This window comes from Phalacrocorax carbo, chromosome Z (assembly GCF_963921805.1).
Source record: "Phalacrocorax carbo chromosome Z, bPhaCar2.1, whole genome shotgun sequence".
NCBI classification, from domain to species: Eukaryota; Metazoa; Chordata; class Aves; order Suliformes; family Phalacrocoracidae; genus Phalacrocorax; species Phalacrocorax carbo.
Genome location: NC_087548.1, coordinates 21801452 through 21818496, shown reverse-complemented (window position 1 = coordinate 21818496; position 17045 = coordinate 21801452). Strand labels below are relative to the sequence as shown.

Sequence of the window (17045 nt, the reverse complement as noted above, 5' to 3'; positions counted from 1 at the left end):
TCAAACTACGTGGTGAACTCTGGGGAACACTCCTGGCTTCTGCTGTAAGAAAACTTGCCCAAATCCTTAAACCCATATCAAGTTGGATTACAGGTATGAATACAACATTTTTACTTGGCTTAGGCCTTAATGCTGAAGGTTAACTATTTGAAATGCTTTTTTGTCTTGGTTTTCCTTTCCTCAAGAAAATGAACGTTAATCTCAGACCCTGAAAAGCGGTGTATCACTTCAGAGATGTTACATAGCGGTTCTGTCATGGGCCAGAATTAGTGCTGTGCTTTCTTAGGCCCAGTGTGCTTGTTTTTGTAACGGCTGGCACAATAAAGCTTCCTGTAAAGAAATTAATTAGGAAAGCATGCAAGCTGGTGTAATTCTGAACAGCAAGAGTTGTAATTTGCCAAGCAATGTAATAAGCTTTGCTTCCCCTGATGCGCCATGGGTGCAAAATGAGTGTCTTTGTAATGATGGTTGATACAAGGTGCAAAACAAAATATCCAAAACTCTTTGGTGACAAGCTGCACCTCGCTTTTTATAGTTGTTTAGCATAAAGATCAACGTCGTTAGAACAAATCATAATGACCAACCCCATCCAGTCCTTTCTTGTTCTAATGGAACTGTTAGCCTTGTGATGCTGGAGTCTTAAAAATAGTTTTAATTAGTATATGTATATGTAATGTAAAACTCTCCCTCCGGCTCAGTATTTACTTTAACTACTTAAATTTTCATTACAGTAATTTCAGGACACATCCACTTATGCCAGTAAAAAGATAAGCAGCCCTTGAAGTCTGTATTGTGCTTGGCAATTTGGTGGCCAAGTTCTTGTTTTGTCCACAGAACGCAAGGCAGCAAAGACTAGAAGCATGAACTCCAGCGATCAGCTTGCTAAACCATTTTTTCACTAGTTTGTGGATTTCTCTTCCCTCTCCATAGGGAAAAGTAATTTAGAGCTCCCAGCAAATCTTGGCCCTCTGATAGGGGAGGAGGCTAAGATGCCTCAGCAGAAACACTGTCTCCTGCTGCCTTCATGCTATGCTGCAGTCATGGGCCTCTTCTGGCCCTGCAGTGCAGCTGCTTATCCCCACATGCTCCTTTGCCTTAGCGCTGGCACACGTCTGCCTGCTGTGCCAACAGATTTGACACAGTTCATTAACTTGGCAGACAAACATCGCTTCCCCCTATTGCATTGCTTCAATTTTGCAGTAATTGACTCGGTTTTCTGTGTTGCCCGGTGAGTTCCAGAACTAGCGCGGGGAAGGAGCATGCAGCCAGGGAGCAGAGCAGCCTGGCAGGTAACGAGGCATGTATAAGGGCATATACTTTAACTGTATATGGAAACAAGCCAAGTTAGCAACTCACAGCCACCACCTATAGGCTTCCTCCTGGCTCGCTTGCTCTGGCCTGTCCATGAACTGTTTACAGCTGTTTCTGTAACAGCAGAAAACAAAACAAGCAAGAAAGCCCAGGGTTTGTACTGTTGTTGTGACCGTGTTTAGTGAGCCAGATCAGCTCACAGTAGGGTGGGATGAGCAGTGGCCAGGAAGGAAGGGTGGCTTTGAGAGCAAGGGAGGAAGGATGATGAGCAGCAGCAGTTAGGCACCCTCACGCCTTTCCCTCTTGCCTCCTACCAGAGTGCAGTGGGAGTTGCCTTGGGAACTGTAGCCTCTACACCAGTCCCTTAGATATATGCATACTTGTATAGAAACATACCTGTTTATATGTATGACCACATATATATGACTATATATACCCACATACATACTGCTCAGTAGTTTAACAGACTATTTTTTTCAGTGCCTGACAAACTCATTCTCAGTTCCTCCAAACTGGAAGCACCGCAGCAGGGAGATGTGGTTTGCCTTGATCGCATTCTCTATGCACACACAACACTGACTGACGGACAAAACATCTCCGAGAAAGAAGCCCTGAGGGAAGGGTGACCTCTGAGCTGCCAGCAGTCACCCCAGCTCTTCAGGGTGGACTCCCCACCTGGGCAGGCATTTCAAACACAAGGGTGCTAGCCAGAAAAGCTGACACAGGCTATTCGAAGTCCCCCTGCTCTAAAGCATACTGATGATACTTCAGAAGCTTGATTACCGAGTACTTCAGTAGCTGGATTAAGAATTGTTTTTCTAAAGTGAATTTCCAGCTCCCCTTGCAGCTCCTTCCCCCAGCAGACACATCCCTCTCCTCATGTGGGCCATCTCTCTATTCTTCCTGGGAGTCTGCAGCACCCCTGCAAAGTTCATTAACTCATCTTTTCATCTTTTGAGCACCTCTGGTCTCCTGCCATGCCAAATCAACGGGGATTCCAGTTAACAGTTTAGCCTCCTGGAGAATTAGTTAACTATTACCACTAGCTTTGCCTTCGGAGCGAAGTCGTCAAAAGTCAGAGCCTTGCAGACCAATTTTCTTCCAAAGAGCCTGATGAGACCACCTGGGTGTCTCTTGATGCAATCATCTCGTTTATGCCAAAAGCTGATTTCACCATCTGAACAGCAGCAGCTGGCCCTCAGCATTTCCAGATCAACACTGTAGTGTCAAGGGCTCCATCCTCCTGCTCCCACTGAGGAGGCACATGGAAGTGTGGGTGGAACTTCTCAGCTCTGAAGCTGCACTCCAGTGCCGGCCGTCAGGGGACTCCCCACTGGCAATGCCAGGATATTTACCATGGCGGTAAGGAGTTCAGACAAATCCAAGAAAAATAAGCCTAAAACTCTCTACGCAGTGGCAAACCTTTCCATTTTCCCATGAGCTCCTGGTTTTGCTCTCATGTTGGTGTGGTGGCTTGACCTTGGCAGGACACCAGATGCCCACCAAGCTGTTCAATCACTCTCCTCCTCATCAGGATGGGGAGGGGGAGAATATGGAAGAAAAAACTCTCGTGGGTCAAGATAAAGGCAATTTAATAAGGCAAAAACAAAGGCTGTGTGCAGAAGGAAAGGAGAACAAAAGCTTTATTCTCTACTTGCCGTCAGCAGGCAATGACCAACCACTTCCCAGGAAGCAGGGCTTCAGCACCTGAAGCAGTTGTTCTGGAAGACAAATGTTGTAATAACAAGTGCCCCCCGCCTCTCCCTTTTCTTAGCTTTTATTGCTGAGCAGACGTCAATATGGTATGGAATATCCCTTTGGTCACTCTGGGTCAGCTGTCCCAGCTGTGGCCCCTCCTAAGATCTTGCCCACCCCCAGCCTACTGGTGAGGGGCAATGCTGGAGAGACAGCCTTGATGCTGTGTGAGCACAGCTCAGCAGTGGCCAAAGCACCGGTGTGTTGGCGACATCCTTCTAGCTACCAATACACAGCACAGCATGATGAGGGCTGGGCAGGGAGTCGGCTCCACTCCAGTTGGGCCCAAGGAAGCTGGTCCCAGCCCGCGCCTCACAGCTGGCAACAGATTTAAACATACAAATCATCTCCTGAATTAGTACAGTGGTTTAACACAACCAGACTATGCGTCTGTTTCTGGGAGAAGGACCTGTGGGTCTGGCCTGTCAGTAATTGAAACTACGTTAGATTTTAGTTTGATTTTGCTTTCCTCCTCCTACCACTAAGTGTACAGGCATATAGAGGCAAAAATTTGCCTACTAAGTCCCTGTTTTTAGGGAGTTCCAACAAAAAATCACTCAGGCAGATAATCTTTCAGGAGAGAGCTTATACTTACTGTAATAAATAATTTATTAACAAACCATAAATAGATTGCATAGAGAAGTTTACTGGGTTATCATCAGATTGCACATTACATCTGAAATAATGCCAGAATGCATCCTCCTTTGGGCACTGGTGGTGTCAGTTCGGTATTAACAAACAGGCACACAGGAATTAGAATGACTTTCACTTTTAATTAAGAGATGGGAATCTAAACAGAACGAGGAAAAGTCCGATATACCAGTGGCCCTTTCATAGGCCGTAGCACTTCACTGAACCATTATTTCCATTTTCCTCTCTCCTGCTCTGTCCCCATATTGTGCTGCGTCTGAGCAAGCACTGACCGCACCTCCTCCTGCCACTTTTTGGCTTTCTTTAGCCATCGGCAGACAGAAATCAATTGCTGCTGCCAGTTGCAGACCAGGTCAGGCACAGGCAGCCTGCACTTAGCACAGCAATTCGACACTGCCAAGAACACTCGGGTCCAGGAAGCAGCAAGTGCAGGAAAACAAACCTTTCTCAATGAGTTGTAAACCCAAGTTCCACAGTCAGCAGACAGGAGTATACTTTCAAGTCCAGTCATTTAAAAAAGTATTAACAAATGTATAATGAGACAGCTGAAGCCTCTCAGCCTGGACAACACGAACAGCACCTGCCTTTTCTGGCATGCTGAGACCAGCATGCCCCACCTACCCATGAACCTGCCGAGGTAAGACACCACAGGTGCCCCAACAGCCAGCCTCCTCTGCAGAGATCAGGAGGTGCCCGATAACCTCCTCCCTCGCAGAGACAGCTTTGGAGAAGGCCCAGCTCCGGAGAGAAGGGATCCTCACAGCGAGGGAGGAACGTCCTCTTTAGTAGACTGGAGATCACTGCCTGCTCTGAGCTGTTGCCACGCAGTGAAGACACAAGGACTTTCACTAGAAGTTGTCCCCAGCATCTTCATAAAGCTTCTCCAACCCATGCTGAGTCACATGCTGCTATCTCAGAGGTCTGCTTTTGAAATCTTCCTGAAAAAGCCAGCTTTCTCTGGCTTCCAGATGAATACGAAAGACAAGGTTCAGGCTTGGAGGGGGACCAAGTGACACAGACACTGAAAAGCTTTGCAGCCTGAAAAAGAGCTGAGATGCTCCTGCAGCTAAGCAGGGCACCCTGGCTGCCCCAGCCACTACCTGGCTCATTAGAGCACAGTACTTCCCGGCTCCTCCGTTCTCATGAGCTTGCACCAACCACAAATTCACTGGGAGGCGTGCTTGGACTTTTGCAGTAAATACTAGGATGATTTTTCTTTGCCAAGCTGTTTAGCCAGACCAAAAGGCTGACAAGCTGTCTCTTGTTTACTTTCTGAAGGCAGTTTGCAGACAGCACCAAGAATTAGTGTGGGAATGGCTGGCTCTGTTTATGCCAGTAACTCATTAAAAGAAAAAAAAAAAAAAGACAGTGCACTTAGTTGGCATTATTCCCTCCAGCTACACTGCCATGAGAATAGAAGCCGTGAAAGTTGCCACATGCCAGGAAACTTTCACTGAATGACTGAAACTAGGACTGGGCAGGGCTTCAAGACACAAGACATCTTTCCTCACCCCCCAAGACAGGCATAGCTAAAGCCAGTGGCTCAAGCTGGCCTCTAGATGACCACGCACCATGCAGGCACATCTGAAGTGACCATTAGTGCCGTTCCACAAAAGGCTTAATAAAAGGTTTAGACAACTGGCTACACTGAAATACTTTATAAAAGGATGCAGATACCAAAGGGGCCAACTCCAAGAAAACCAGAACAAGAACCAGTAATTACCCTGAACCATGAGGACTATCCAAGGCATAGTTCAGGGGAAGGAAGTAGTTTTTACAAAATTGTGTCCATTGTAAGCACGAGATGTGAACTGGCAAAATATTAGAACTGAGCCACAGTTGCAGACAACTGTGCAAACTAGAAGATTAAATGACGTACCCAGAACATTGGTTTTTATTTTGTGAGCTGTTGTACGGACAGCTGAACACCAATAAGCAATAATAACAAGAACAGTAGAGCTGAGAACCTAGTCATGTAAATGGTTAAACCTTCACCTCTGCACCAAATATCGAGTATTTTCAGGGGGAATACAGGCCCACAGTTTGCTTTCCAAATGGCAGAGCAACAGACCCCGTTACATAAAAATGCTCATGAAGCTTGAAGTACACACAGAGTATTTTAATGACACAGATTTCTTCAGTCTTGAATCTATTACTTCAGCTGACAACAGTGTAGTAATTAGAAAAAAGTTCTTCTCCCTGCTTGACATCTCTGAGAGTGACAAGCACTACACACCTCAGGTGGCTGTAAAAAAGGGAAAAGCAAAACATGTGGAAGTGAACTGTTATATTTCCCTTTGAATTTAATTCTTCGTGGCAAGGAGCCAAAACAATGGCTCTGTCTAGATTACTTTTGGGAGAAATGCATAATGCAGGCCAGGGAGCCTGGAAAAACAACACTGATATACAGAGAGCAAATATAAGCAAAACCAATGTAATTGCCACAAAAAGCACAGCCTGTGTCAGTATGCAAATCATGTTTCCACGCACACAATTATTCAGAAACGAAAAGAATTAGTCAAGAGAGAGAAAAGGGCAGGAGGAGTCAAGAGTTATGCAGACAGGAGGAGAAGCTACAGCAAAGCTCATGGAGCAGCAATCAATCCTCTAGCAGGCTGCCCACAGGTGCTGGTTGGCCGAATCCACTCTCAACCGAACAACATCCAGGGAGATGGCTCTGTGCCTCACAGCTTCGAAGTTATTCTAGACAGCATGCCAGTACAGGACACTCACTTCCAGACATACTGTCTGTTCTTGTTGTCCATATTGCTCCTTGTACATATTAATCTAATTGTCACTCTTCCCACATTTCCAAACAAAAATCTGAGAAAGGTTTCCAAGTGTTTTAATTTCTAAAAGAGGCAGTTTTTCAGGTCATGATGAACACGTCGTAATCGTGTAGCATAACTAAAAGTAACTTGCCTTTACACTGCATATTATTTGAATTGTCTCAATACAAATTAATTTTAGGTTTCTTCTTGCAAATTCATCTGCTTATTACTCACATAAGCAGCAGACAGGGAGGAGAGGAGGGTAAGAACCCTAAATCTCAACTACCTTAGAAGGGCTTTCATTGGTTAAGGGTCGCTAACTACATCTGAAATACATACTGAAAAACCTCAGTACTCTAATACAAGCTAACAGTTACACCATAGTGTAACCACAGCTTGTAAAAAACTGTGTCTTCAGAGCTATGCTAATCTCATTTGTGAAGATGTGGAAAAAGGAACAAGAAGTAGTAGTATTGTAAATCACTTAAAATTAGTCTATTCAAAGAGCTAATTCTTCCATACAGGCACTCACTTTCCTGTAGCTCATCTTCATACAGAATAATATTTTTCTTCAACCAAGTTTGTCTTTTTTACACATACAGCATGCTTTGTATCATACAAATCTATGAGCTCTCTGATCGACTGCTAACCTCTCTATGTCATGGCTGTAGACGACGTTTGGAAGATACTGTTTCAGTTCTACTGGAAAATATCCCGGCACATCAAACTCCTGGTAACATACATTGGCTGCTTTTTCTAGAAATAAGGAAAAAAAGAGTTTCTATGGTACTGAAGATCTTAAATAAGGTTTAGAGATGTGTAAAAATATCAAGTGTACTGCTGCAGAAGTACCAGATGCTTCATCAAGCCTGAAAACGATGCCTCTGTTGCGAGCTATTACACTCCTCTGAAGTCCTATTTTGAATTCACACAAGAGATATCAACCAACTACAGGTGCTTTAATCCACCATTACTGCATTAAACAAGAAGACCCGATTACTGATATGTATATGAAGGGGCACAACTTGCATAGTGCCAGGGTTAGCTTACAGCAGTGCTAAATGTTGTTAAAATACATTTGCTTTTACAGTTAAAAAAATACTGAAAAAAATTTTCCTGGTGGCAAAATATGTCATAAGTACAGCCAGGGAGAAAATCACGATCTGTCCAGCAGGAAGAGGGGAATTTTCTTTACATGGACATTGGACCTGCAAGAAACAGCTTCATGAGCAGCCCTTTGTCTGCGTTAGCTACTCCAGCAATCTTTCTGGATGCTACTTGGAGGCAGGCTACCTTTACTGTAATCCAGGCTCTGAAAGCTGCTTAGAAGCTAGGTATGGTAGCAAATCAACTTTCTGTATCTCACAGCCATTCCCATGAGTTATTTATTTCCCCAAACCTTAAGACCAACATGTACTGTGTGAGACAGAATAAATAGTTCCCCTCTTCATGTCCAACAGCTAAATTGTACTGTTTCCTAGATTTTGCACAGAAGCATAAGTAGCCTAAAAAAAAGTACTATAGTTCAAACTGAGCAGTGATCAAATCCTACTGTACATGTCACTGTGCGTACGGTTTTCTCATGCCGCCTGCTGGCACCATAACTGGGGAACTTGATCTGCAACTCTGCTGCCTCAGCCCCACAATCATTGGCCGGATACCCTTTCCCACCATCCCACATTTTGGGATGCGTACCTTTCATTCTACGTGTCAGGAGCGAGACCAGGGGACCTAGGGGAGTCAGTGAGGAAAGCACAAGGACATCTGAAGTGTTGCTGCACTGAAGGATTCTCACACCCAGCTGTCACAAAAGACCTCAGAAACTCTTCATCCTTGTTTTTAACAGCACTATTGTCCCCCAAGATCAGTATCTGATTCTCTGTGTCGCCTCCAAAATAATCTGTATTCATAAAGACAAATTCAAGCCTGAAAAATTTACCTCGCAGCTTACCATGTGAGCAGTTGTTGACATACTGTCCCACCGCCAGTGGATTTTGCAGGGCAGCTGTGAGCCAGCTCTCATCACTCATTTGAAATGGGCCAAGCTGATCCCTCCTGCTGCAAGACCTGAAATGACTGAGTGTTAACATGCGTCACTACTCCTTCACTTAGCCAGTTATCTGTACTTCCTCCTGTAGAAACGGCCACAGTCGCTGGGCGAAGTTACAGCCGTCCAACCCACCTGGGAGACAGGACAACACTGGGGTGGGGGTGTGGTGTGGTGCGTGCATGGACCAACACCTCACTGATGCTTTAAAAAGGACATTTAAACCTCCCGCTAGTATGTGGTGTCTTTCAGACTCTGATGGAAGAAGATGCACAAAACCACCACATACAATTCCAGAAATCAACATCGTACGTTACTGTTACAGAAGTGTCAATACATCTCGTTCACCTCTAAACATGTGAAGGCTCATTACAACATCAGCTTCAAAATGAATCACAGAATTAAAATATCGGATTAGTAGGTATTAGTATTCAAATTAGGTGTTATTATAGGTAATTTTGCTTGTTATTAATTTTATTTTCTCTTCATGTTGTATTTAAACACAAATTGCTGCAAATCATATTTTAAGGTAAGCTTAAACAGTCCAGGCTAGCTGCGTCAGGGGAAGTTCAGACTGATGTTAGGAAAAGCTTCTGTCACTGAGAGGCTGGTCAGTCACTGGAACAGGCTCCCCAGGGAAGTGGTCACACCACCAAGCCTGCCAGAGTTCAAGGAGTATCTGGATGACACTCTTGGCCATGTGGTTTAGTCCTAGGTAGCCCTGCGAGAAGTAGGGACTTGGGACTCGATGACCCTTATGGGTACCTTCCAACTTGAGATGATAATAAATAAATAAATAAAATGTAATTAATAATAACAATGTAAGGGTTACTGGTCCCTTCTTAAGCGCTGCTCAGCTGTAGACCAGAGCTGGACCTCCCAGATTCACCCTTCCGGTATTAGCAAGTACATATAGAGGTTTGGGGTTTTTTTTAACCAGTAAGCAGATTTGAAAAGCAGCTTAGAAGCATTTAAAACATTTTATGCTACATCCTGCTCCTATTAAAGCTATTTTCTTTACAGGAAACAGTCTCTGTACATCAAAATGCACATCACTGGCATCACAGATGAAGACACAAGTACATCGCAGATGACATCCAGCTTCCCTTACCCTTGTGTTGTTTGCATGACGAGATACACATAGGTGGATGATATTCAAATATAATTCAGTCTTGGGTAAGGACAACAGGGAACTGAGACTATTAGCACCGCTGTTTAGAATCAGTTGAGCAACAATTCCCTATTTCTTTTGACTGCTTACCTGTACACTGATCTTGATAGTCCTTTATCGTTCCCATCAATAAGGATGCCATCTATGCACCTAAAAATAAAGGGATTGCCAAGGGACTGGAAAAAGATGGGCTCGTGCTTTCTGTATACTGTACCTGTTGCAAGACAGATATGATTATTTCAGAAGAAAATCAGTTAACTGTCAGAATGGGCTTATGATATCATCCAGACCCCTCCACATCGCAACTCAAACGAGACAGAGGGGGTGGAACTCCTCACTCAGTTAATGGCATTAACACTTCTGAATCTGCAAGCTTTTAGACGCATCTTTGTCGGATGCAAAAAAAATCTACATGAGCTGAGATATTCCAAAGAGAGAAGCCACTGAAGGAAATCGCTGAAGAGAAGGCCTGCATCCAGTATCCTTGCAAGAGGTAGATAAAGCATCACAGCAAACTGGTCTGCTTCAGAGAGGAAACCATCAGGTTGCATTTGTTCAGGTATGCACAGCTGAAGATACTAAGCTGTTTTGTTATTGCTGTCTCAGGACTTTTTGGAAAGTACACACGCAGACAGCAAAGAGCCTGAAACCCCTCCCCTCCACCACCCTGATCAGACATTTTGTTTGGTACGGGAAAGGGCAAATGCCAAACCAAGAACAGACACATCATTTCAGCACAATGATTCCCAGGTCTGTGACCAGGATTTAACCTGCACTGGGCTCCAAGCACAAAAAAGTCACAGCAGACTGGCTTGCAGTTTTTCATGACATTGCAGTCCTGCATCCCTCACACACATCTTCCACAACCCTCGGCAGAAACCCTTCACTGCAATCTCATGAGGAGCTGGGTGAAGGCCCTGCCGGCAGGCTGCACTCACTGCCAAAGGGCAGGAGCACACTGACCTGCTCTCTCCACAGGGTCCCCTCCCCAGCCAGCAGCCCTGCAGCTTCCTTCTCACCCCTGAAAATGGAAAGCATTTCAACAGCTCGTCCTCTTGTTTCGCTAAACAAGCTGCTAGAGGAGACTCTCCATGAGCCTACGCTCACATTTAGTATATGCCTGAAATTTGAAGCGAGTTGCAAGGTCGCAGGCTCATTCCCTGTGATTGCCATTTGAAAATCAGTCACTTTACCAGCCAATGGTAACAGCCAGGCACTCTGGCTCTGGCATGGCAAAACACACTCCACTGCCCAATGCTTGGGCTGGTCCCGATCCTGCAATGCTCTGGCACAAGCCAGAGTCCGCATGCAGGTGACGATTCTGTTGAGAGATGAAATGTAAACAAATCCAAAGCATTTAAGCAGTGCTGCTCTAGCTTGGCCATACTGACAGAATTATAAATCTTTTTTTTAGAAATGTAAGCAAATGTAGTCCCAAGAAAAGAAGAACAGAGAAGTGCTGATTTTCCAGACCATGCTTTATGGGAGAGAGTTCTGCTAAATAAAGGTTTTATTTTCATTCTTCCAATTTGTATTTCTGTGCTCTGAAAAAGTTCAGTCTTGTCTGCTGATCTGTGTGGAGATCTCAAAACCTCATATTTCAGATCCTTATCCAAAACACGAAACCCCACAGAATCAAGCTGTATTATTCACCTACTTGAAACTGTTCCCATGCATTTGTGTTTAATGAATCTGGAACAACTTTTCTAGCAGCTGAAAAATCAGACTACAACTACTAAAAGGGTTTTTTATAAACAAAATTACCCCCTCCCCAACACTGCTTTGCTATTTCCAAAAGAACTCTAGTGAGTTTATATAGAAGTATTTTCACTGTAACTTGTGATTTCGTTACAGAGTGATAGAAATAAAATCTGTAAAATAAAAATTAGTTGAGAACTTTGGCATTCTATGATAAGATGGTTAGAAATCACATCTAACTCAATCAGAAAAAAAGAACATTCCATTACCAGGATACATAGATACAACCATCCCTTTTGGCACAAAACCTTTGGTAACAAAGACTCCAGTTCCTGCAGACACCAGGGAACTCTGATCTCGAGAAATACTGAACCCTAGTGTGTTGAAGAGAACTTCCTCTGGACTAAAAACATGTTGGCTCTGATAGTTACATGAATTTACATTTGATTGCTTCTGCTCAACAGTCAGTAATTCCAGATATTTACATCTGATTTCTGGAAGCAAGGCTAAAATATGTGCTTGTCTACTGAAGTCATTTATGAACAGAGCTTTAAATATTTTCAGTAGTGTCTCAAAGACATCCTCATCAGAGGTAATTTTGTCTTGGGAGCTTTCAGGAACATATCGGATGGTCCTGTAAAGAAAAAAAAACACTTTAAGATTACATTTTTCCTAAATAAATACAATTTTAAAGTATCCAAGTATTAAGAGTTTTACGCCAGCGAAGAGGCACACAGGGCCAAACCCCTCCGGCAAAGCTGCCACCTCTCAGTGAACACCCGGGTCAGCTCCTGCGGCGTCCCCGGTCACCCCCGCCAAGGGGGGCAGCGGGGTCGGGCCACGGAACGTCCTCACCCCGGAGGGGAGCTCACACCCAGCTCCAGCAGCTACTCGAGGCCAAAAAACCCTGCGAGAAACCCACCAGGCGGAACCTGGTGCCGCCACCTCACCCCGCGGGACGGCAGGAAGGGCGGCGGGGCGAGGCAGCCTGCCCCCCCAAGCGGCCTCGCCGCTGCCCGGTGGCGCCTGGAACCTGCCCCTCCACCTCACCTGCGCTTGCGGCGGAGGTTGAGGGCCAGCCAGGGCACGAAGCGGTACTTGTAGGCGTCCCACCGCCGCCGCAGAGCTCGCAACATGGCGGCGAGTAAGCGGCGCCCCTTCCCCCACCGCCGCCCTCCCCAGAGCAGCGCCCGCCCATCCCGCCCAGCCTATCCGCGCTCCGGACGCGCGGACGCATTTGCGTACGGAGCTGCCATTGGCCGGCTGGGAGCAGGTTTGCGGCGATGCCGGAGCGGCCGAAGCTCATGCGCCGGCTGGCGTTCGGCGTCCCGGGAGGTGTAACAGTGATGGGCGCCCCAGTCGTGAGCTCAGGCATCCCTTAGGGGCACAAATAACGTGCGTTTTTATGTGGCAGATACCCAGAAAAGCCTGTATATTTAAATAGAGTAAACCAAAGTCCAAGTCAGCCTTCAGAACTGACTGACCTGAGCGGGCTGCCTCAGACTCACCAGGCGGCTGAGTCGCCATCTTGTCCTTGCGTGGGGAGGGATCTCCGGGGAAACATGACTGGAGGGGCCTGTCCTGTGCGGCCTACAGCTGGGCGGGGTGTGGTTTTCATACACCTAAGGAGAGGAGAGGGTCCGCAAGCAACGTGTGAAAATTTTTTATGCAAACATAGCGTTGTTGACTGATGAAATTGGACTCAAGCAGAGCTGTTCTTCAACGGCTGACAGCTTAGGAAGAGCTGGTAATGTGTATTTGCACCAAAAAAGGGAGAGCTGCAGGCACCAGAAAAGAGAACTCATATCCCATTGATACTTAGTGGAAAATTGCATTTTCTGCAGTGTAAGAGGAATGAACCAGGTGAGCTTCACGAAACAGAATCTGGGGGTCAGAGAAAGGAGCTGATATGTAAGGAAGCATTTGTTTTATGACTGTATACTTGAAGAACAACTGAAACTGGTAAGAGGGAACATCCCACCTCAGAAGACACTGAAAACTGGATGATAACGTTGATACGTTGAGCAAAAGCTGTAAGACAGAAGGTTCTGGCCTCAACCCTGGGGACCCTGCAGCCACTTCTAGCAGCCCCAGGATGTGCCTGGCACAGTGAGGAGCTCCAGCTGGCAGCGTCCTGTGGGTTGGCGTGGGGCTCAGCAGGGCCAGGAGGCTGCCGCTCTCTGTTCACCCATTTCCTGGTGCCAGGGGACTTCTTGAGGTGCTAGGAAACTGTGGGGACAATGTGGGGGTGACCAGGGCCCACCTTAGGGCACCAGGAGTGTTGTAAATAGCTAAAGGGTTAAACTTGCGGCTTGAGCCATTATTAACCGAAACCCACAGCCTGAGAAATACAAATGGCACGATGAGCCAACTTGTGAAAAGAATTCAAGGTTCACAAGCTGAGAAACTTCAAAGACTGATAACAGAAGCAATCTCCGGCAAGAAAGATAGAGGGATTGAAACCAGTGAGAGTCACAGTAACTTGGAGAAAAGTAATTCCGGCAGCGGGAGATTGTGACCACTGGCTCTACTGAGGGATGAAAGGACTACCTCCCTACTCTTTTTGAGTACACACAGTGAATTAAAATCACACTGTAGCTTAAATTTAAGTGGAGAAGGTACAGACCAACAGAAGAAGAGGATGTTCAGTCAGGTCAATGATTATATATTAGATGGGTGTGGTGTGTTAACTGTCATGTATAAACGTCAAAAATGAACTCCAGAAGGTGTGCACATCAGGCAGAAAGATGCCCTGTGCACCCAGCGCTGCAATAAAGAGAATGCCTGGTTCTTAATGCTGCATTGGTGGTAAGAGGTTTATTCCTGCTTTCAGTGACAACATGATAACATGGCACTGCAGGACTTGGTTTAGAAGACATGGTGGTGTTGGGTTGACAGCTGAACTTGATGAACTTAGAGGTCTTTTCTGACCTTAATGATTCTATGATAAAGTGTGAAGTCAGTCAAAACTATGATAACTAGGGGAGAGGTAAAGGCAGCAGGGGGAAATCACAACCACCAAGACCATTCAGCACTGAGTAGACTTGCACCCTCACTCCGGTAAGGAGCATGCATGCTAATTTACTAGCAAGGCTAATTGAAATATAGCTAATCAATAGCAGATAAGATGATAATTACAAATTCAAATTTAGGTTGGTTTTTAGTAATCATGTAACAAGATAAATACATCGTAATTTCATTGTGCTGCATGCTGGATTTGTGATGTTATCACCTAGCACCCATTTTTGTGCAAATATGACATGAATAAAATACCTCCGATCTGTGTGTATCTTGGTGCATTGCACACTGGGTGAACGATCCCACTTTCGGGAAAACACCATGGGTGTATACTACATATGTAAACACACACACTTCTCTATATCTAAAAAATGTTAAGTGCCCCTTCTGTTTTATTGAGCAATCCAAAAAGGCAAGATCTGATACCAAAATGAGATTTAAAAATTACCTAGAAGCAGCAGTTGACCCCACCTCCTGGACAATTCTGCGTCCAGGAGCAATCCCAGCACCTTTCCAAAATTATCCTGTGCCTGCTGAAGTCTGTTAATGCCTCAGATGATCCTCATCATAAATAGCTGAGAGCTGAAACCTGTTGACATTTCTAACTATTATTTGGCCCTGGTAACAAGAAGACATGAGCTGTGCTTTGTAAAATGATAAGCAGGCACAGCTCGCTTACTGGCATGAAGCAGTCCACAGCATTTACTGCTAACCTAACAAGCCAGACAGAACAGTTTTACTACAAATCATAAGCATTTACGACTCAAATGCATGTGGGGTGGGGGCATAAGCTCTTTTGGTGACACATTCTACCATCAATTGTCTGTAAAATAAAAAAATTAGTGAAGAAAACATTCGCTCAGGAATTGATCTTTAAAAATTAACAGAGGCCCCCCCCCAAATTCTTTACAAATCATTATATCAAGATATCAAGATAAGGGTAATGTTATTCTTGGCTTCTGTTCTCCTTTCTCTGCTTGGATACCTACTTTCATAAAATACTCATCTTTGGATGCTGCTCTGTATCTGCAGTTTTAGTTAAAATCTACCAATGAAGTCAGAAGTTATTGGGAAAATGAGACAGAACATGACAGCACATACCTTACTTAGGAAATTAGTTTTAAAATATATATATAATCATATGGAGCTAGTATTTGAGAATTGGTTTTGGGGTGAGCAGAGAAATCAAACCTCAAACCACGGTCAAGGCTTACGCTCCTATGTGTGGGCCTGCCAAGAGTTTGGGGTTTTGCAAGGCAGGCCTACCAAAGCAACAAACCAAGCAGAATTAACTTCTCCTGTCAGGGCCTTGCAAATATTTAGAAATTGGCTCTTGATTTACTCCATATCCACTTTAATGCTATTGTTGGCCGTGCACATTTTTTCTGAGAACAGGAACTGGGTGAGGGTGTATTGCAGACTGAAATGATTGAGGGAAATAAAAGGAAATGGCACAGTGGCTGCTCCAAAATGCTTTCCTGCCCTCTTCTGGACTTTCTTGGTACTGACAGGGAAGAAAGGTCTCAATTCACAACTAAATTCTGGATTTTGGCAGCTGTGTGCCACAAGAAAACATGCATGTTTGCCAGAGTATATGCATATTGTGGCTCTTAAAAGCAAGACTGTCACATTTGTGATTCAGCTCAGGGAGACAGCAATGAAAAGAAAGTTAGTAAGGAAAAACAGTGTCTTGGGGGTTGGGCAGCATCAGGTCAGAACAGCCAGGGCACAAGCTGCCCACTCAGATGATGAAGACGAAATACATGATCCTGGTGACACTCCAACATGTTCTGGAAGCAATCCTTACCTTTCAGTGAGAACTTGCAAAGATGAAACACTGTTAGACTTCAACTGATGACTGTTGCGTAGAGCACAAATACGTTATTCCCACCAGAGAAATCAAAATGGGAACAGCTTACTATTTGCCTGCAGAAGAGCTGAACACACCCTTTGCAAATGAAGACATTGGGTTCTGTAAATAGGTGTCTTTGACATTTACTGCCAACTGCTGGGGACAGGCGTTACCACACTGTATTATAAGAATAAGGAGTTCTACAGTAAATCAAGTAAAGGAAGAGATACAACACTCAATTTATCTTTTATTTAATCCTTGTCATATTTTCCTTCTTGACAGTTAGTACATTTTTCTGATTTTAAAAATCAGATATTAGAATTTATCTGAAGATTTCTGCTGCCAAGTTTTGCTTGTGAATTGATATGTTTGTCTCTATTTGCAGGTGGTCACGGAAGTAATGGAGACTACAAAGAGTGAAATGAGGAATTTAGTAGTCACAAAAAAAGCTACAGAACACTTGAACTTAGTTTTCAACTAGCAAAAAAGTGATTAAAACAAGCCCTAGCTTTGCAATATGTATTCAGATTGCCTGAATAAGGAAAGGCTTATGTTTGCTACTTAAATCAGAATCATTTACCTGAAAACATAAAATAGCAGATTAACTTCCAAAATATACCTCAGTAGCTCCAGAACTCATCTAACCAAACGAGCTCACCTGATATGGTAATTAAGTTATATTTGCAGTAATGCAAAATTTAGACATTTAATATTTGATCCAAGGGCATAAGCAAGTGACATTCATAGATACAGTGTTGTCATAACAGAAGT

At 44.5% G+C, this 17045-nt stretch overlaps 1 protein-coding gene across 1 annotated transcript; it reads right to left on the bottom strand.

Moving 5' to 3' along the window:
• Positions 1–5593: 5593 nt before the first annotated feature.
• Positions 5594–12583, bottom strand: SETD9 (SET domain containing 9). Its single transcript, XM_064439623.1, has 6 exons — positions 12455–12583; positions 11674–12038; positions 9797–9920; positions 8440–8555; positions 7139–7244; positions 5594–5962 (listed from the first exon to the last, which is right to left on the bottom strand). The coding sequence occupies exons 1-6, from the start codon at positions 12538–12540 to the stop codon at positions 5875–5877; spliced, it is 885 nt and encodes a 294-aa protein (XP_064295693.1). The 5' UTR covers positions 12541–12583; the 3' UTR covers positions 5594–5874.
• Between the last annotated feature and the right edge of the window lie 4462 nt (positions 12584–17045).

Excerpts from the sequence above, each read along its gene's own strand:
- SETD9 (XM_064439623.1), bottom strand. The coding sequence starts at position 12,540 with ATGTTGCGAGCTCTGCGGCGGCGGTGGGACGCCTACAAGTACCGCTTC. Across the intron at positions 12,039-12,454 it reads AACCTCCGCCGCAAGCGCAG|GACCATCCGATATGTTCCTG; the intron begins GTGAGGTGGAGG and ends TTTTCTTTACAG. Across the intron at positions 9,921-11,673 it reads GGTTGTATCTATGTATCCTG|GTACAGTATACAGAAAGCAC; the intron begins GTAATGGAATGT and ends GTCTTGCAACAG.